Genomic DNA, 21,066 nt, shown 5'->3' with positions numbered 1-21,066 from the left:
AAATCCCTGAAAGTAAAGAAGAAAACTGCAAGGATATCTAGGCTCACAGACCATAAATCCTATCTTCACATATGCACCATAAGAAAGTTGTGTCTGGTGTGACAGTTTTGAAAGAAAACAACAACTCTTCCCAAAACACACTGCAGCTGAAATGCACTGTTGTTAAAATATGTCTCTAAGACAATAAAGCAGATGTTTGATTTGCTGTTTCTTCTATCAGGGATGTGTCTGTCTATGACCATCCCAATATTAAATAATGTAACATATTCATCTACCTCTAAACATGGCTACCATTCCAGAATACCTTCTGTACAGTCCACGATTGCCTGCTAGTAATGCTTGTTATAATGTTTAACATCAATTAGAATGGCAAGGCACACATTTCCGCAGTGAAAGTCTCAAGTGGTTCTGAGAGACAGTCTCAAGTGGTTCTGAGCACAACACTTTCACCAACACAAAATTCACATAATTTCTAACCCCTTTCCAGTCCTTTGCACACAATGCAGTTTGTTATCCACCTCTCACTATTGAGTTACAAACCAATTTTTCAAGACTGCAGTGGAAGAAATGGCTGCTCTGGCTGTTGTTAGTAGCAGGAAACGGGCCAACTCTGCAGTGTTCAACAAGGCACCTTGCCAAGGCCACTTGCCTCTGCTCCATCACTCCCAGAGCCATTTGCTACACACTGCAGGAAAAGCTCTTAGAGTAAGGTGCACTGCTGGACAAACAAGTGCCAGGGGACTGCTGAAACAGTCAGCAGGAAGAAGAGGTGACTGTATGACAGAAAATAGTCTTCAAGGTGACTTAAAGGTGATTCATAAATATTAAGAATCTTGACTTTGATATAAATACCATTCTGTAGATGTAAAAGCCCTCTCTTAACACGGATATAGCTGAATGCTTTTCTAACCATTACACTGAAAACAGTTACTTACTAGCCTTAGCCTTTTTTCTTCAGCCTTCTATACTTTATACTGAAGTATTTCTTTATACTTCAAATATCCTTACTTCTCCATTTTTATTTTCAATGCTATCTAATCCAGTGTGAGGAAAAAAAAAAAAAAGACCATAACTGTTCATTACTTGTTTAGACCAAATTAGAAATGAAGGACAGATCATATGCAAGAAAAATAGATTTTCCAAGATTAAAGACTTGAACTACATAGTTGACTAGCACTGCAGATTTCAGGCCCACACGGGAAACCCAAGTACCTAAATCATCACACCAGCAATCTTTACTAAGTTAGAGGAATGTATCTTCTAAATACTTCCTCTGAGAAAAAAGAAAGAAAAAGAATGACAATGAAATCAGTTCCCTGATGTCACACACCTGACTACAGAAAAGACCTGATCATGCACAAAGCATTATTGCCTAAGCACAGACGACTATTACATCTTGATCACTTGCTTTTACATCCCCAAAGAAATGTCAAGAAGCTCTTAAGAAAGGTTCACACTTTGTTTTATGCTGTAGGATTCTCCAATTCAACTCAGCCCAGCATCTTTAATATTTAGAAGTTCACAAAAGTAACTTTCCTCAAAACTAATTTCCTCCACCGGAGAGTATCAGAAAATATGGAGATTCCAAATACCTACAATAAAGGAGTTGATATGTTGCTGGTTCAGTGATCTCAAAATTCTGCTGGCTCTGCTATTCTGCTAGCAGAGAAATTTCAATGAAGACGCTGTTGTATAGATTTTAATGAATGAAAGATCCAAAGTTATGTAGGCAGTCCTTCATCAACCACCAGCTCTTAAATTCCGTATCTCTACAGTTAAGGTGTGTAATCTGTGGGGAAGATTTCTGCTAAGCCCTACACACAGGTAAGAAGAAAGAGTGCTCTATTCAGAAAAAGGAGACAATCAATCAATTACATTTTGTCTCCTGCTGACTAACTCTCAAAATTCTGACTTCCTTTAGGCTTTGTGCACCTGTTCACAAGCTTTAATCTGTCTAGTTTCAAGTTCTCCAAGCCAGTCGTATCATTAGGCTAGCAAACAGACAAATACTTAAAAATTAGACATTTTAACAGCACTCACTGTTAAGACTTCAGATGCATGTCTGAAAACGTCATGCTAAATTTGCTAAATTATCTGCTATTTGTTTCAAATGAATACAGGAATTGCCAGACTAATCTACTAGCCATTTAATTTAGTAATCCAGTGCTTTCCTTATAGCAGCAAACAGCATATGCTTCACAGGAACACACCAAGCAAGCAAACAAAAGAAACCTGTTGCTGATACTACTGAATTTCCTGTCCACAAGAAAATTCCAGTTTTAAATTATGCTTTGAATCTATAACTATATCCACCTAGATATAAGCCATTGCCTAAAAGAGCAGCCACATTCTCCCCTGCTCTCTTGTACTAGAGGTTGCAATTGCATAACCACAAAACGATTTGATGCACCAAGCTATCCCAACAGAAAATTGTTAAATATTTGGACAAAGTTAGTGTTCCATTAAATTAGCCCACTCAGCTCATACAATTGCCAGATCCTGCAAAAGAGCAGAGAATTTGATCAACCTTTTTTGGGTTAGATTAGCTTAGCTACAGCATGAAAGCAAGCCCAAAGATAAATGAAGGCCTTATAACACAGCAAGCAGCACCAACAAGGCTGGAAAAGCAGAAGAGGCACAGGGCTGCTCCATTCGGTAGCAAATTATTATTAGACTGGTTTAGCTTCTAGAATTTCTCTCTTAAGAAACTTAGGCTATGGCTGCACCATAGTCTGAGCCATCTTAAATCAAAACAGCTGCAACATTACCCTACATTTTTGCCCATACATGTATCTCTGTCCTTTCCCATGTGTCAGTATCGTACATTTCTGATTCAGTAACCACCTCAGCAGGTTCAGCCCACCAAAGAATCAGAAAAACAATCATTGTTTTATGCATCTGGAATTTTCCATTTATTTATTCTGCACTTACTAAGATGGGGAATAAGCCATAGTCGCTTTCAAAAACTATTTGTTGAACTTATGTCGATGTACACTTAACCTGTTTTGGTAATAGTTAAGCGTTCCCTTCTAAACCTAAAGGAATAACTAAGTCTACATTTCTTAATTTGCATTTCCAGTCACTTTCGGACTCATGCTGCATTGTAGCACCTATCATGCAGATCTTGAGCTGCACACAATTCTCCGGCAGACTCAGAGAGACCCTGATAAAGGTTCATCATGTAGCCAGTAATGCCGGGGCAGGAGGATGCTAGGGATGCTGGGTCATCCCCCGTTTTGGCTGTAGAAGAAAAGGCACCAGCAGGGCCTGCTGGACCTACGCTGGCTGTTGGCTTGCCTGGGGATCCAGCCAGACTTCCCATCCAACCCTGCAATACAGCAGAGTAGTGACCCAGTTGCTACTGCTGTGACCACTTACTGAAATAACCCTAGCTCTCCCTCTCCCTTTGGCATGGTACATGGTAACTCTTACCATTCTCTGACATACGGATTTTGAAAGAGTCATAATTTTGCTCAAGATCTGTCTTTGGCTCTGGACTTCAGTGATATTTACATCAGCATGCTCTACCATCAAAGCATACAACATAATTGATACAAGGGCCAGTTTTCAGCCTCAGTACATGTCCTGCTGTGCTGCTAACTCCTCGTAAGTTAAGTGTCCTTTCCACTTTCCCTCTGTAAGGCAAATGACTTCAAGCTTCTTAATGTACTACGCTGAATTTTTGGTCTCTGAGTTCTTCATCCATGTTTCTGACAGCCATCAAGACCACACAGAAGTATCACTGATTATATCATGTACGAAAATGCCACATTCTAAGGTTTTAAATAGCATCCTTCAATTGTTAACTTTACAAAGTCAAGTTGAATTTCTCTTAACAATTAACTTAAGAAATCACCTAGACCATAAAGAATAAAAAAAAGACCAAATCACAAGTTTGAGTATGTGAAAGCCTACTACTTACTCCATATAATGTATTAACCTCAGAGTTTGAGACCTGTATTGCGAAGCTTTCAACAAAAACAATAAATGTGGAGGCGAAAACAGGTATTATCCACTGAATATATAGACTCTTGACAAAGCCCTCTATGTCACACAAAATTTTACTCAGTCTGGACCCCTCACACAACAGCAGGTTACAGAAAGGGTACAGAATGCATTAACTGCTGAATTTTGTTCCAGGACACCTTTTTTCTAGGCCAACTGAGCACTTTAATGAAGAATATGAAGCACGTAACTTTTATATGTATCCTCAACCAGAAATCTCTACCAATACATGTGGACAAGCACTGGGAAAAAGAAAAATGAAAAATTAAGGGGCACAATTTTTCATCTCTTTCCAGGAGAAAGAACTGTCCGATATAAAACACACACACACACAAATCCACAACAGTGTTTAAACTTGCTCTTTTGAAAAGGTTAGTTACTTACACAGTTTTGAATGAACACATATGAAAACAAATTTCCTTTTTCTGCTTTTTCTTTCAAGTTATTTCCTTATTTTTTTCTCATTCTTACACTATACATTTCTTGGTATTAGTTCTCCAATTTGCATACTTTATCTTTTCTTCTTGCAGCATTAAATGGAAGAGAACAGAAAGGACCACAGTTCGTGCTTACCATAACTAATACTCCAAATACAGGCAGAAGACAGGAAAGAAAACATCACCAGGAAATAAAAACAGTACTGAAAAGCTGAAGCAAAAACTACGAATCTTATTGACTGCAGCCACAGTTCTGGTTGGCTGCCTTAGCAGATCATACTGTCCAGAGCATTGCATACTCAAGGCAAAAAGATGTTCAGACTTCCTGACAAGAAGTTTCTCTGACTTGAAGACGTCCTGCAGAATTTCAAGTCTCTGATTAAAAAGTCTCTGACATCTCAGAATAAAAAATAAAATAAATAAATAAAAACTAACAATGCAAATTAACAAAAAACTAACAAAATGAAAGTTTAGTAGTAGGAATGTTTAGTAGAAGAATGGTGTGTAGTAGTAGACACTCATTTTCTAGTAGTAGACACTCATTTTCCAACTCATTTCTGTTTTATCCTTGATTGCTTCATGTTATAATATAGTACAACAAACACTGACCAAAGCTTATCCCCAGAGTCAGCTTTAAGCTTTCCCTCCTATATAGATTCCTCAATAAGAAACAAAGCATTAGCTAACGTGGCAGCCTCTTCTTCAGGCTGTGGGTACCTGTACATCTTCTTCCTACACAGAAATTATTCAAACACAACTCGCAGGAATGTAATTCTTTCCTGGATCTCCAATGATATTTTTTTGAGTGATACATTAGGAAGAGGAATGGAAGAGGTACACATGCAAAACAACTGCAGTCTCCTTCCTTTAGGAAACTCAAACTAAAAAACTTGTAAAAACATTGTAATAGTGTTAAGAAGATTGACTGGTGGTATTCTTCCTGTAACATAAGCTTACTATCTACAGCATTGTTTTACTTAACACTTCTAACTCACCATAATGTCTTTTCATTTTTAATCACCACCAAAAAAAAGCTAATCAGAAAACAGAATAAAAATGTTACAATTTAGTTTAAAACACCGTAAGTTGTAGTAATAGCTCAAATTACTCTGATGTGCATACTTTATATGCCAGTCCCTTTCTTTTCTTAATAAATACCCACCTGTACAGCAGCATGCTTTACTTATGTCACATTATTACCTCTACCGCCCTAACAGCTTGTACTGTTCACTGAAAATTCCTTTTATTTTAGTTCATATGTGTTTGATATCTTGGAGCCAGAACATAAACAGAGGACAAAAGTCCCCTAAAACTTTTAAAATATGATATATGAACTTGAAGCATCTGTGTAAAACTGAAACTCAGTAATTTTGTCTTAATTCAGAGGTCCTATAGTCCTTATCCTGGAATCAACACGCTAAAGCAAACCCACTCTCTGTACTACAGAGGAAGGACAAAAGCAGTTCTAACACAAACTGACAAAGTTAATAATTAGATTTGATTATCATAATAAATGCTAAAGCGTATGGTATCATGTACATGTACATGATTTAGATGATATATCTAAATATATCAGTCTGGCACACATGGAATTCATTATCAAAAAGTACACACACTTCATTTTATAATCTTTTTACACGGACCCTTTCAGCACTTTCCCAGCCTTATCTCATCCTCACCAAGATTTCCATCCTCAATGGTCAGGACCACTTCATCCATCAGCAAGGCCCGAAAATCTAGCTCCTCTTCACAGCACTTGGCCTTCAAGGCTCTCAAGATCTCCTGCTGAGGGTAATCTTCTCTGATGCGACGGTCTGTTAAGAACCACAGCCTGGGAGCAACTGAACTGCACATCTTGGACTTGTCTTGCAACCTTCAAGGTTTCTTTTCAATGGAAATTCTCTAGATGGTGGAGAAGATGAGACTCTGTTAGAGTACAAAGGCTTCTATCTTCATGTTCCCCACTGTCCTGAGTCCTATTCCCTCTGTCAGTCCTTTTCACTGGAGTGTAACTTGCAACCTCCAAGTGGGGAAGCAATGTCTATGCCTAATCTGTAACAGAAGTAACAAAAGAAATAAATCCATTTACATTCAATGGCTACCTACCAAATGCTAAATTCAGGTCTTGGCTCTTATCCTAGTTTCATCCACAAGAAGTATACATTTGACCTAACTACTGGTAGCAGTAATACCACCCCCCTTCCCTGACAGAACCAAGAAGCATGCCAGAGACTGAAAACGTCTTGAGTGGCAATCTCTGAAGGCTAGAAATTCAACTTAACATTTGGGATAATTTCTTACAATTGTAAATAATTCCGCTGCTGTCCTAGGTACTGCTAAAACACCTGTGATAGGCTTTACACCCTACAAACAGGTGGATTCTCTTTCCAACATATAGAAAACAGATGACAACCAAATTCTTTCTGTTAGAAAAGTAGCCCGGACAAGAAAGGATGAAACGCATCAAAACAGAATTTTCTATAGTAGTATTTCAAGACTGATTCATTCTTACAAATATTTCACAACTACTGTGAAATATATTTAGTATTATGCATAACAGCGCTGGAAAGCTGATGGAACAAGGAGCATCAACATAATGTTATTACTAAACAATAATGTAACCTAAAGCAGAATCAAGGCTTAAATCTGAGTGTTAGCCCTCTTCCTTGCTCCAAAAAGAAAAATAACCTTTATATATAAACAGCATTAATGAATTCAACACCAAAGACATAAAGAACACTTCACATTAGAGAATTTCAATATTAGAAGTGATAAAAGCAAGGTAGTGTTCCTCTTGATTTGAACATAGAGGACTTTGACTGGTTTTGACTATATACTAAAGTATTTCAAAAGCTGCAAAACAATCACAGATACGTTAATGGACTAGAAAAAATACACTCATTTGCATATTTTTAAACAAAAGCAGGAAGCAGCATGGTGTAAGGAAAAAGAATTCTGGAAAAAAACAGGGCTGTTTTCTGCCACATATTTTAAATCTTCCTATTAAAACAAAGAGGTAAAAATCATTGTTTTCACATATACTTACGTGATTTTTAAACAGAGTTGAACTCTCAGATAGGCACAGTCATTTTGCCTGGCAGTCTTAATGACAGGACATGGTATCAGAAGATACAAGCACAGACAAGACTACAGGTATACAACTACCTTCATTTAATATTCCAACGAATTTTCACTGTGTGTGTGTGTGTGTGTGTGTGTGTGTTGTTCTAGGCTCAAGTTTCTGCAGTAGGTATTAGGGCAGAAGGAATGTTTTGCAGCAACCCCTATAACAAGCTGATTTTTTTTCCCTTTTTTTTCTAATTGAGAAACATGTTTTTGCTATTAGTGAAGTTATTTCTTAAACAACAGAAAGATAACATTTTAGGTGGCCACTTTTATTCCTGGTACTGGGAACCGTAGTGGCAACAAGCAAACCCTAAAGACTCTGTGACTGCTTTTCCACTCCTTTGGTAAATTAGAAGAAACAATAAAGCCGAGGACTAAAGTTCTTCATAGTAACAGACTGAAAGAAAGTAGAAGCTAGGGAAAGGCAATCACAGATGCAGACCAGCCCCTGACAGCAGGCAAGATGCTGGATCAAGAACAACGGGATAATGAGTGTTTGCTCCTTGCAGGAAAATGGGTATGAAAGGGGGTAGACTGTAAAAATATCTTTTGCATCAACAGTCCCTTTCTCCTTCAAAGCAGCTGAAAGTGAAAAGGGCAAGATGAGACTTGGGCATGCAAGTGCTGACAACTGTCAGATCCTGCCCCACTTTTGGTTTTCTCAACAATGGATTTCTCAGTGCAGTAGTATACAGAAAACTTTCTGGGGCAACACCCTCAGGTAAGAATGGGGACAAGCTATATTTTTCAGAAATGGCACTCTTACAGCACAGTTCAGAAGGCTTCTTGTCAATTTACCTTTATTTCTGCTATTTGCATGCATCACTGGGGAGACCAAACAGCCCCACCTACCGTTTCTCTTTTGAAAAGCAGCTTTATCTAGCAGGATAGCATAGCTAATTAAAAAAAAAAAAAAAAAGCTATAGAACATATAGAACATAAAAATATACTAGACAGACTTTTTCATGGTTTTAAAAAAATCGGAAGCCATTATAAATCTTCAGGCTGTTTTTTGTTGGTTTGTTTTGTTGTGAGGTTTTTATGTTTGTTCATTTTTTTTCTTGGTACTGGTTCTAACACTGGTACAAAAGAGCATGTATGTTCTGTACTGCAACCTTCTCCCTGTTTTTGCTGGCTACTAACATGATTTCTTTGCCAACAGAGATCTGCTCCCATTTTTCTTACATCTCTTTTCTACATGGCCCCACTTGTAACCCTTTAAATCGGTGGAAATTATGCCATCACCTCCCCTGATTGCCATTTCAGCACTTCCTTTCTTAGAAATCAGCAAAGCGTTGAAGAAAAAAGAAAACAAATATATATATGTTTTCTTTTTATATATAAAGGATATATATATATATATCTCCTTTTCTTCTCTCCATCTTTCTTCTGTTTTGTAAGGAGCTAGAGCACTCCAATCCAACTACCATATTAAACCATCAACCATATCAAAAATACCTTGTACATGTATTCATCTCCCTCCTAATAGTTCGTCTATTTTTTCTAAATCTTGAAAGTTTTATAAATGTATATACTAAGGCTAAGGCTCACATCTCAACATAACATAGGCAGGTTGCAACCTTAGGTCTTGAGATAAAGATTAAGGAACTCACTTTAGATCAAGCTTTAAGTCTGTGGCACGGGCATAAATGAGTAATCCATACTATAGGGTCCTTGACCTCCTAACCAATACCAATTTTCTTCCACCAAGAGAAATATTCCCATCAACCTAACATTCTGTTCCTAAAAACAGAATCTACTTACTGAATTCAGCCTCTCCTTATAATCTCTGTTTTGATCATGTAAGAAGTCTCATGGAACACAAAACCTGCAATTTACCCTATTAACCCAAACATCTTAACAATCCCTCCCACATCCTCAAGAAAATGGTCTGTAGGAGGAAAGCTTGCCTTGCAATCAGATGCACAAGAATATTAAGCTCTCAAGTTGGATTTCCAGAATTTTTCCCTGAAAACCAACTCCAGCCATTTCAATTTAAAAGACATAGCCTGAGACAATGCTGGGTGTGCGTTAAGTATTTGCTAATCCATGTGAACACCTATTACAAAATATATATATGGGGAAGAGCAGATGTTTAAAAGTCTTCAAGACAACCAGTTTAAATGCAGTTTTTCCTCAAAGTTACTACAGTCAATTTAAGTGGAATTTTTCAATAACTAATGGATTTACAGAACAAAAAGCAACAAGGAAAAAAAAATATAGACTTAGCTGCATAAAACAGAATGGGAGAGGTAAAAGGGTGGCATCAAAGTTCTGTAACAGAAATCAAACTGTGTACCAGACTAGCCAAGAAATCACTGCCGCATCTACTTCAGAGAGATGCCGTGTGAACTTCTCAATTTATACAGAAAGTTGGTGGAACCTGAACTTTCAGCCGTGGCATCCCTGTATTGCTTAACCTAGGTTCATTCTGGCATTCACATAGCAGTTTCCTCCCTTCCCCATCAGATGCAAATCTATTTCTTCCTGCATTCCTTGAATCTGTAATACACCTTTAGCAGCTGTTGTAACAAAAGCAGTCACCGTGCTACTTTTCTACTTTACATCATACAAGAATATGTTTTACTGGCGTAACAGGGAATTTAGCCAATCATATCAGCTGTCCAGAGAGATCTGGAAATCTGAAGAGCACCCTTTTTCCCTTGAAGGGGAATTTTGAAGCTCTCTTCAAACAGAAGAGCTTTAAGGACATTCTTCCACAAAAGAAAGATTGGCCTCCCTTGTCCATTTACTCCTTGTCCTGTCTTCAACACCAAACAGCAGGAGCAAAAATGGACTAGCTACTTCTTCTTTTTGATTGTAAGGTATTTTCCCCTAAGCTGAAACAAGGAACTGATTATTAGGATATACTAATTCATTTATGTATTATTGATAACTGTGTGACGTTAAAGGTATCTAGTACACAAAAAGATCGTTCCATATCCCTTCTATTCAAAATGCAACTACTCAGTGCATTTGTATATTAAAACAAGGCTAGGTTGTTTCTTCCCAATGGGAATTACAAATGGGATTCTAGATGTCTTGCAGCATTAGAAATCAATGTGATCTAGCTATCTCAACTGCCTAACTTGTGATCCTATGCATTGTAGGCAATGGGAGTCTGCTGCAATCTGGGAAACAAGTTATTGGAACAATTATTATCAGCAGCCCCTCCCGGAACCACCTCTTTTTTTAGTCCTTAGCTCAGACTTTTGGCTTCGGTTACAACACTGTACTGCTAACATAACTGCATGGATTTTAGCAGTTAAGAGAGAGGTACAACATAATATTAGTTTTAGCATACCGATAGGCATGCTTAATCCCGACAGCTCAGATCATGATAATAAAAATCTCACAGAAGTGAGAAGGAAAGAGCAAAGAGACTGACAGCCATGATTGCCATGGGAAATGGAGAACTAGGAAAAATTTAACTCCGAGCAGTCATCTCACTATGAATAACACTGCACTTCTACATTTATCATTAATGCATATCCCTTAATACTTTTTTTTTTCCCAGAATAGTGTTATTCAAGATGGAAAAAGGTATTTTGCTCTCGTTCCTATCTTAAATTAGCTAAGGCTTGAAACTGCATATATACTTCCAGAAAACATTTTCTCTACCATTACAGCAGCTTCTAGAATGCTGATTTGGAGGCCACACCTCAAGATACTAAAGACCTAAAAACCATTTGTCAGACACTCCTAAGTTATAACAAGGGAGATACCTCAAGGCAGAATTATAATGGCAATGTCAGGTATCAGATTGGTTAAGCACTTAGCTAAGGTTTGTGCAGCATATGACCCAGCATATGATCCATCACATCCTTGCCGTGGAAGTCTCTGTGTCACCCTAGTGAGAACAGGGCAGTATCCGAAACACCCCAGAAATATGACTTTCCTATGCCATAAGAAGAGCAGGTCTGAAAACAGCTCTTTCAAGCATAAAGAACAATTAATTCTGTTCCCAGTAAGATACCAGAATGATGATTATCTAAAGAAAACCTTAAGATTTATGGATAAATTCATTCACGGATGAATATAACCCAAGGTGAAATATACTGACATTAAAAAAAAAAAAAAAAAGACATCTTAAACCACTTCTAAAATTGCTTGAGAAAAATAAGCCCAACATAAATCAACTCATTCCTGACACTGCTGCTCTACGGTGATGGTTAAGGACAACCTGAAGAAAAATTCCTCTCTTGTCTACCAGAGACTTGTTTTCATCAAGCTGTCACATAACTGTTTGAGAATCTTTGGAAAGAACAAATTTTAAAAAACGAAAAATCTTAAAATTAAAATACGTGTTTAAATGCATTTTATATAATACGTTGAGCAGCTGCAGTGCAATCTGTCCAGTGCTGCTGCATTATCATCCGCCCTCTATACATGCAGCACAGAATTTAAAGTCACTGCAAGCAGGTAAACCCCAAGCACACCTCTGAAAGCACAGCTTGCTTTTCACCTCCTTTTCCATGTGAGATTTGTAGACTGCAAGAGTCAGAGGATACAGAAAGACACTAATCTTTCCCATGCATTCCCAGTACAACCCTCCACCCCTGCAACTGCACTCCCTGCGATGGCTTTCATCCGCTCTTCCCCACCTTTGCACGGAGTGATGTTAAAGATGCTAGCAGCAATCCTTCCAGGCAGGATTGCCTGTAAAACGCTGGCATCCACACCCCCAGCCTTTCCTCATATATGTTCATGCTTGCAAGTAGGTGACAACATTCCTCATTCACACACCCCAGTTCCTGATCGCCAGGGAATAATCTACCCTCTTCCCCCCCAGAAACACAAGGCAACATCAGCTGGTCAACACCAGCCAACATCAGCTATCCTACTTCCGCCTCGGTATTTTTTGTCTACAACTGGCTCACAGCCTTTTCATCCCCCTCTGCTCCGCATGGCGTGTACGTGTGCGCACGGCCGCGCAAATAAAGCACACGTTTCCTCCAACATCAGCCGCTTTCCTTAAGAGAGGGTCTTCCGCCTCTGTGCGGGTTCCTCCGCAGCGTGGCACAAAACACCCCTCTCCCTCCCGATCTGTGCGTGCAGCCCCTTTTCCCTCCTCCCTTCCCCCACCCTACGCTCGGTCTCTGTGCATGCTTCTCCTAGCGCCTGGCGTGGGGGAAGGGACACACGCACTGTATGAATGAATGGGCCGACGGGACTTACCAGAAATTTGGTGCCGGAGGAGCGGAAGACGATGAAGGTGCCAAAGAGGTGCTTCCTTTGGCGTGCCGAGCGCTGCTTCGGTCCTGGCTCCGTGAGGACGTCACGTGTCGCGGCAGGTACCCCTTCTCCCGGATCCCCACTACCGCTCGGAGACGGAGGGCAAGCAGGTCTTCTGGATGCCTCCTCTGCACCGCACTCCGACGGAGGGAAGGGTGCTGCTGAAGCTCCCAAAGCACGCACGGAACGACGACGGGAACGCTCCCCTGCACCTGGAACTGTCAGTGTCCACCTGATGCCTCAAGGACCAAGGCAGATTTCTGAAGGGGGAAAGGGGAGTGAATGACCGTTAAGGCAGTTACCAAACTGAACTTCCCTGTGGGAGAGGAGGGATGGGACGAAGGGAAAAGAATACTGGTGTGGAGCTGTAGTTCTGTGTGTGAGACAGATTCAATCCCTGTGTCTCTACTTCCTCAGAGCTAAACCCCTAAAGGAGCCTGAAGACACCAACACCTAGGGAGGAAAAAGAAACACCCCCATCAGGCACAGACAAACATACAAAGATACCTAGTAAAATAAATTCAAATGGAAGAAAAGGTACTATACAAGAGAGCAAGAAGAACCAAAAAGAGACATGATGAACCAATCAGGTGAAACGTGCAACTTCAGATATTTTCCAGAAATATACTGTCACAGAAACCCATTTGGGGGGGGGGGGGGGGGGGGGGAAGGAAAAACAACACCAACAACAGAAGCTTCAGCAGTTTGTTCGTTTACTGAGGAACGCGTGCTTGAAGGAAAGGTGAATCTGTGTCGACACGTGAACACGCGAAGAGATTCCGTTCTAAAACCTAATATTCGCACTCATTTGTGACTCCCGAAACCCCTCCCCCCGAGGAACACTCGGAATCCAAATCAGAAGACCGGAGCAAAGTGCGCGGCGGGTCAGGAGCGCATCCCCGTGTGTCAGACCCCCGGGGCCGCTTCCCAGCGGTGCCGCGCACACAATAAGCCACACGCCCGGGGGATGCTCCCTCAGCCGCCGGGGCTCACCGGCCCCGCGCTGCCACACTCCGCCGAGGGAGCCCGCGGCAGCCGAGCCGCCTCTCCCACCGTCAGACAACAAAAGAGCCGCAGGGACCTCGCTCCGGCCGCCCCACCGGGCGCACACCGGCCCCGACCCGCGCCGCCGCCTCGCAGCCCGGGGGCGCGCAGCGGAGCCCCCCCCCCCCCCCATCACACACACACACACACACAGACGCACACCCGCACCCACACCCCGGTGCTCCGGGGGGCGGTCTCGCCGATGACCCACCTGGGCGCCCGGCCCGGCCCGGCCCGGCCCGGCCGCGGGGTGGGAAGGCGGCGGCGGCAGGTCGGAGCGCTGCCCCGGCTCCGCGCCGCGATGCACAATCACCATGGGCGCAGCGCGGCGGCGGGGCGGGACGGCCGAGGGGACGGTCCCAACCCCCCGGGCGCGGCGGACCCCACCCCCGGGCTCGCGGCCGCTCAGCCCGACATCTCGCCCACCCGGCCGCCGCCGAGCCCGAGAGGAGCGGAGCGGAGCCGCGGGGCTGCGCGCGCCCCCGCTTCGGCACCGCCCGGGCCCAGGCGGAGGCCGCGGGGCGAAGCGGGCTGCGGGGAGACGCGCCCCGTCCTCCCCCCCTCCCCCTCCTCCTCCTCCCCGCGGCTGTTCCCTGCGCCGCCGCCCCCCGCTCCAGCCACGGCGCGGCCCCCGCCGCGCTCGCTCCCGCCGCCCGACTGAGGCGGTGGCGGCGGCGCCCAACGGCCGCGCGCGGGGGGAGGGGGCGCGAGGCGGGGCGCGCAGCTCGCGGCGGGGGCGGGCGCGGCAAGGCAAGGCGCGCTCCCGCCTGACGGGGCGCCGGGCGCGCGCAGCCCCGAGCCGCAACGGCTGCCCCGAGCCGCCGGGCCCGGCACCGCGCCCCCCCCCCCCCCCACCACGGCGCTTCGGGCTCCGCAGCGCCCCCCTCAGGCAGGGGCAGGAGGGACCGGTCACGCCGAGCCCGCGGTGCCGCGTCCCGACCCGGCGGGACAAAAGGGGGCCTCAGGCGGCCGGGCCGGGCCGTGCCCAGTCTCTCCCGCAGCCCCCTGAGGTGTTTCCAGCCGTGCTGTGCCCCGTGCCACCGCCGCCGGCCCACAGCACGGCACAGGTATCCCGAGGCGGCATGGCGAAGTGTATGATGCCTGTCACGCTTCCCTCCGCTGCTGTTGGCATGTGGCACGCGACGCCAGAACCTTTGTCCTTCGTGTGACAGAGAAACGTGTGACATATCCCACACACCACCTGCCATACAACATCACATGTTTGACATAGCCAGTGTGTAGCCTGGGCTGCATCATCCCTCGCTGCTATCATTCCTCTAAAATAATAACTGTTGTCAACAAATGAATATGACACATTCGAGGTATTAACCAACACCTTGTTTATCAGTTTCTGTGGCACACCTACTCAGTTTCCTCCATACCACACCACAACACACGCTACAGCTTATTATCTGCGTATTTCATGTTGACAGCCACAGACCGCAAAATACATGCCAAGCACACTTTCACACAACACACCTGATGATTCTTTCTCTTCCACATCTCCTATATTTTCATATATGGCCGAATTTAGGCTCTCAGCATAGGATTGCTTACTAAGCAGCACACATTGACAATCCCCTAACTTCTACATTACACCTGTCAATTGCCTTATTTCCTTCTCATGAGTGGTGTGACCAAAACGCTCCCTGTATGACGCTCGCATATCTAACAACCCTAGTACAACCAGCTGCCTAGTCACCACAACTGACAGCAGGATATTTCCAAGAACTTCTCAACTATGCAATGGTGTTAATTATTTTGACATGTGCCATGTGTATAGCAAACCCACACCACTGCCCCACAGGCACTGAGGGGCACGTACATGGATTCCACGTATATAAACTACCGTTCATACATGTGACGCAGAGTTCTATTCCATCCATCACCACAGGATCAGAAAATTGGTGAAACTGGAAGGCATCTTTGGAGACTGTCTAGACCAGCCCCCCTACCCAGAGCAGGTTCATCTAGAGCAGGTCGCCCAGGCTCACGGCCAGTTGGGTTTTGAGCATCTCCAAGGGCGGAGGCTCCATGATCTCTCTGGGCAAGCTGTGCTAGTGTTTAACCACCATCACAGTAAAATAAATAAATAAATAAACAATCTTATGTTTAAATGGAGTATTTTGTAATTCACCTTGTGCCTACTGATTAGATTGTTCACCACTGGTACCACTGACCAAAATCTGCCTCCACCTTCTTTACTCCTTTCAGTCAGGTACTTATACACACCAGTAAGATCCCCCTGAGGATTCTCTTCTCCAGGCTGAACAGTTCCAGTTCTCACAGCCTCTGCTTGTATGAGAGATTCTCCAAGTCCTTAATCATCTTCACGGCCCTTTGCTGGACTTGTCAAATATGTCCATGTCTTTCTCATATTGAGGAGCTCAGGAGTGGACAAATCGCTCCAGATGCAGTCTCACCATACACACCACACATATTCAACTTACTGCCCTGATTCTGCCCTGTATGAAATTCTCATTCATCTGCTTTCACAACATCTAGATACAACACACACAGTCTGTGCCCCAGGGAAGCGGCATATATATCGTTCAACCGTGTGTTATACTCGCAACTTCTCAGATACGGGACATTCTCACCTGGTTATGTGTGATACTCCCAAATATTCATCCTGTCAAGAACATAACAAATTCAACCTACTCCTTTGCCTTTTAAGCACGTGGCAGTTCCGTGCTAACCATCTTAATTCTCCCACCTGACTGGCAGATGCTTACAATACTCCATGCCTCCCCAGTGTAGTTCATCTACACTTGACACATCCAGAACCATTCCAGACAAGCAATGAAACCTGCAGTTGCAGGGTAAAGATGTGGCATCCAACTCTTTAATGCAGTACCCCCCTATATTTAACTGACATGGTGGGATAGATTTCCATAATAGTAATGTATACGCTCTATGACAGAATATCCGAAAGTTTGCTGCAATGTTTATTCATTCATACTGCAGAATGATGTACCGTAGTATCATATATTCCTACTTTGCTATTCCTTCTGCAAAATTACAGCTGAAGGTTAAAATACGCATGCAAACACCACTGAGCATTTCCAAGTCTGACCTTACCAAAGGCCATGTAGGTTTGTTTCTTTGGTTCTGCAAATGTCTGGGTTCTTCTACTCGCTAAACTTCAAAGCCATTCAGGCAGCTCTCCTGAAAACATTTTCCCTAATGAGTTTGCATGGAAAGGGCTACCTCACAGACGATGACAGTGGCCAAAATTCCCATTTACTCAGACATCATCTGAAGCACTGCCTGCCTGTCTGCTTAGGTCGTTTGCCAATACTTCTGGCTCCTTATTAGTCCATGGCTGCAAGCCAGATACCACTTCTGGATTCCAGGTTCCCATCTGCCTGACTCTGTACAACTGCATAGAGAAAAACACACTAGCACTTGTTTAAATGCCAATGAAAAGTAAAACTTGAGAGCAGGAGGTAATTGTATGCAACTCCCTGTGGGGTAAATAAATGCATAAAGAAATAGCCACCAAAATGCTGGACAGTATTTTTGTCAGTTTGACATTGACAAAATAATACGCTCTTTGGCAGAATTACTATACTCTAAGCCTTCTGGAATAGAGTTCACACATGCATCAAGTTCACACTTCCAAAAGCTCCGATTTCATGTTGTGAGGTGCATGGGTTTGTTTACATAGGGAATTTACTAACGGAAAACTACTGTGGTATCACTACACTACTGAAGGTATGTGTAACCTCAACACATCATTTAGCAGATATATTTATCTCAGCGTAATTCCTCTGGATTAATGTATGCTGCTTTAAAGACAGTATAAAGCAAAGAGGAAGGAGAATTTAGGATGTACATGGCTATAACTACAGTGATACGTAACAAATGTATAGCACATATTTTTCTTTTATATTTCTGTAAGTAGACAAGCTTTAAGGCAGGTGCCTCTGCGTCCCAAACATGGTTAACAGTTTTTGGAAAGAAGAGAACTGCACAGCTGGGAAATTCTGTAATGTAGATTTTGGGGACATGTGTATGTGTTTGGTTATAAGACATCTGAGTGAAAGTCATTCCACAAGTACAGGAAAGACACGCAGCTTGGTGACAGTAACACATATGATCTACATCTAAAACTGAGATATTTCAGCTGGGTCTTATGATTATTAGTAACAATTTATTCCATCAGCTACTATTTGCCTTCTCAGCTCTCTTGCATGCAAAATGTAGCCTTGGATCACTTTTATTACTTTTTCTTGAGCTGACAGAGTTCTAGTACATTAAACTCGGGCACAAACAGACTTTGAGTTTCATGGCATCAGTTAAAAGAGCAGGTTGGATAGCACCTCTCTAGAATAATTTCCCATCATCCAGCAACTTAAGTAATTTTGGAGGGAGTACTGAAATTCTTTCGCTATTTCTTAAGAGGGTGGAGCAGAAGAAAGCACCAACATACTGCTAAGGAAGTGCCCACAGCTGAAGAATTTTATGTTATTTTTAAAGTGTTGTTACTGCAGCTGAGTTGGATGTAGATATTATACTTCTCTGCAACAATACTTGCATATACCTTTTTGTCAGTGAAGGTGAGGTCTCTCCCGTCACTTATTAATCTATTCCTAGGACAAAATTCTCACTATTTGACAGTGGAAGAACATTTGCTTGTGCCCTCTGTGTCAGTGGTCCAGAAGACTACCACCTAGTTTCACCCTTCAGGAAAGAAATCTAATTGTAGTATCAGCAACGAATGGGTGCCTCTGAACACCATGCATTCCTGGTACTCTTTTGCAATGTTTCCCATGCACTCTGAAATGGATAACGTAAGGACTAGTCCAAAGCTTTAATGTATGCTAAATCTGATTTCACGGTTGATTCCATGAAACATCTTTTGTCACTGAGATCACTAAAAATGCAAACCAGCCGTTTAGTTCTGAAGCAGAAGTCCGAAGGTCATTAATCCATTACTGACACCAGAAAGTTCCATATACTGTCTGTGTTTGGGTATATGAGATTCCGATGAGGGAAATGGTGGTGCAAATGTTGCTAAGCCTAACATTTATACCAATTTTCTTCGGCCTCTGTGATGTGTCTGCAATAGCTATGTATTTGCTCAACTAAGTCTCATAGTGATGTTTCTGTTTCCCACTTGGATGCCTGAATAATAAAAATATACGGCAAGGTAAATAAATGCCTTTGTTCACACATGAATGCTTGGCTTCACACATGAACACAGATGTTCCTGTGGAGGGAAAAAAAATCTGGATTATGTTTCAGTGAGAAAATGGCCATATTGTGCTTGTTTCACACAATGTTAAATGAGGACTACGAAAACTTGTGCAGAATTACCTTGAATTTTGTGTGACCTCGGTTTCTCTTTGGTTCTGTTATACTAATTTTTGTACTGAACACACTACTAGGTGTCAGGAAACTGACCCAGTTAACAGGGTTCGCAGCAAGCTCTAGGTTTCACCTATCTCACCCCAAAACCCTTTCAACTCCGCACCACACGTCCCCAGTTTCAACCAGCAGCACCAGGCTCCTCTCTGGAGGCCGTAACCACCCGGTTACCACTCACCGCACGGAACACCCGCCTCTTTACTCCGTGACACACATAACCCGCCCAGCGCGAAGTGCCCCACCACGCCTCAGCCCTGCCGCACGGCCGGCGGGGCACCGCAAAATGGCGGCCGCCAGCCGCAGCCCCGCGCCCTCGAGCCCGCACGTGCGCCGCCTGCCCCAGCCCGCCCCACCGCCGGGCGGGGGGCGCATGCGCAGAGGGGCGGGCGGCGCGCTCACCCTGCCCGCAGCAGCCGGCTGGAACCGGCGGCCGTGCCCGCCCCCCCCCTCCTCCCGCCGCCATCTCGCGGCCGCGCGGGGCACGGCGCGGGGGGCGCTGAGGCGGGTGGCGGCGCCCGTCAGGACCGGGGTCGGGGAGGGGAGCCGTAGCGTGGCTTTTCCAGCCAGACAGCGGCCGTTGGGGGGCTTAGGGGAGGGGAGCGCGTATCTCATTGAATAGGCAACTGCGGGGAAGGTCAGAGGCTTCTGCTGCCCTTCCTCTGGGCACAGTTCGGGAGCGGGAAGACACAAAGAAGCTCAGGCAGGCAGAGTTAGGAGCAGAAACAAAGGGGTGGATGAATAGCAGCTGGTAGGCTTCAAGCCCTGGTGCATAACCAGCAGCTCCCAGTTCCAGAAGAGAGGAGTGTCTGCGTGTGCTGTGTTGCAGCTACACAGCGCATATACACGGAGCAGTGCTGAGGAGCTGGACAAAGGGGAAAAAGTGGCCTCCGAGGGAAATGATAGTTTGGAAAGAAAATGCTTCCTTCTCTCTGCCTCTCCTATCCATCTGCCAGCTCCTTTTCCCCAGCTGTTTCTCAATTTTTCCTTTACCAGCCTGAAAAAGTTCCTCTCCCTTTTCTGTCTCCTTTTGTTTGCTTCCAGTTCCTTTCCCTCTGTTTCACTGCTGCTCTACCCTTTTCTGTCTGTTTCCCCATTGTCTTTTGATGAATGCTGTTGCAGCGATGACTTAGGATTTCAGTGCCTGTTGGGAAGGATGTGATGCAACCACAGGGTGGCTGTACCTTGCAGGCACTTTGCTGCATTAAGATTGATAAACATCTGCCCTGCAAGCTAAAGACCTTGCAGTTTCTCCCAGTTTTTTTGTGTGTGTGTGTGCGCGCTTTCCTTCTGTGACGAGCAATTCCGCACCCAGAACCGACGAGACGGCTCCAGGGAGCCTATTTTTCAGACTTGCCCCTCTCGCGTAGACCACTTTCTCCATCTAACCCGGTGCCCCTTCCCCCTGGCTCCTCCTGCAGCCGTCCCAGGTGCTGAGGAGAGGGCAGGGCGGCGGAGGGCCCTGCGGGGAGGCCAGAACTAGGTCAGCGGCGCTGGAAGCTGCAGCTGGTGCAGCGCCATGCCGGGGGGAGAGCGGCGGGCAGACAGCACAAGCCGGGGCGGGGGAGCGGGAGAGGGTTGGTGTCGAGGAGGGGGTCTCTGAGAAGTTGGGGGGGACGGGACACACAGCCCTCTGCTGGCTTCCCAGGCTGCCCTGACACGGAACCAGGGGGGAGCTGGGGGGTGTGCAAAAGGAGGGAGGGTTGGGAGGGGATCGAGGGAAAGATGCCGAGAGGAGAAGGCAGGCTGGGGGGAGCAGAGAGAAGGAGAAAAATCTGGCCAATGAGTAAGGAACAGATGGAGAAGCGTAGAGAAAAAATGAAGGAGGAAGAAGAGAAGCACGAGAGGC

General features: G+C 44.3%; 1 protein-coding gene across 3 annotated transcripts in view; it reads right to left on the bottom strand.

Moving 5' to 3' along the window:
* The window catches only part of RIMKLB (ribosomal modification protein rimK like family member B), a 54,702-nt gene extending 40,291 nt beyond the window's left edge, over positions 1-14,411 (bottom strand). Inside the window, exons 1-4 of one of the 3 annotated variants that reach the window (XM_067005576.1) lie at positions 14,059-14,405; positions 13,159-13,256; positions 12,747-13,063; positions 6,122-6,344 (exon numbers count right to left, since the gene is read on the bottom strand). In XM_067005576.1, the coding sequence (XP_066861677.1) occupies positions 6,122-6,296 (175 nt within the window). In that variant the 5' untranslated portion in view covers positions 6,297-6,344; positions 12,747-13,063; positions 13,159-13,256; positions 14,059-14,405. Of the gene's footprint in view, positions 1-6,121; positions 6,345-12,746; positions 13,257-14,058 lie in introns of all 3 variants that reach the window. The other 2 variants (XM_067005581.1, XM_067005578.1) reach the window with 2 other exon arrangements.
* Between the last annotated feature and the right edge of the window lie 6,655 nt (positions 14,412-21,066).

Source organism: Anser cygnoides, chromosome 1, assembly GCF_040182565.1.
Source record: "Anser cygnoides isolate HZ-2024a breed goose chromosome 1, Taihu_goose_T2T_genome, whole genome shotgun sequence".
Lineage (NCBI taxonomy): Eukaryota > Metazoa > Chordata > Aves > Anseriformes > Anatidae > Anser > Anser cygnoides.
Note: the sequence above shows the minus strand (reverse complement) of the source record. Positions and strands in the feature narration are given on the sequence as shown.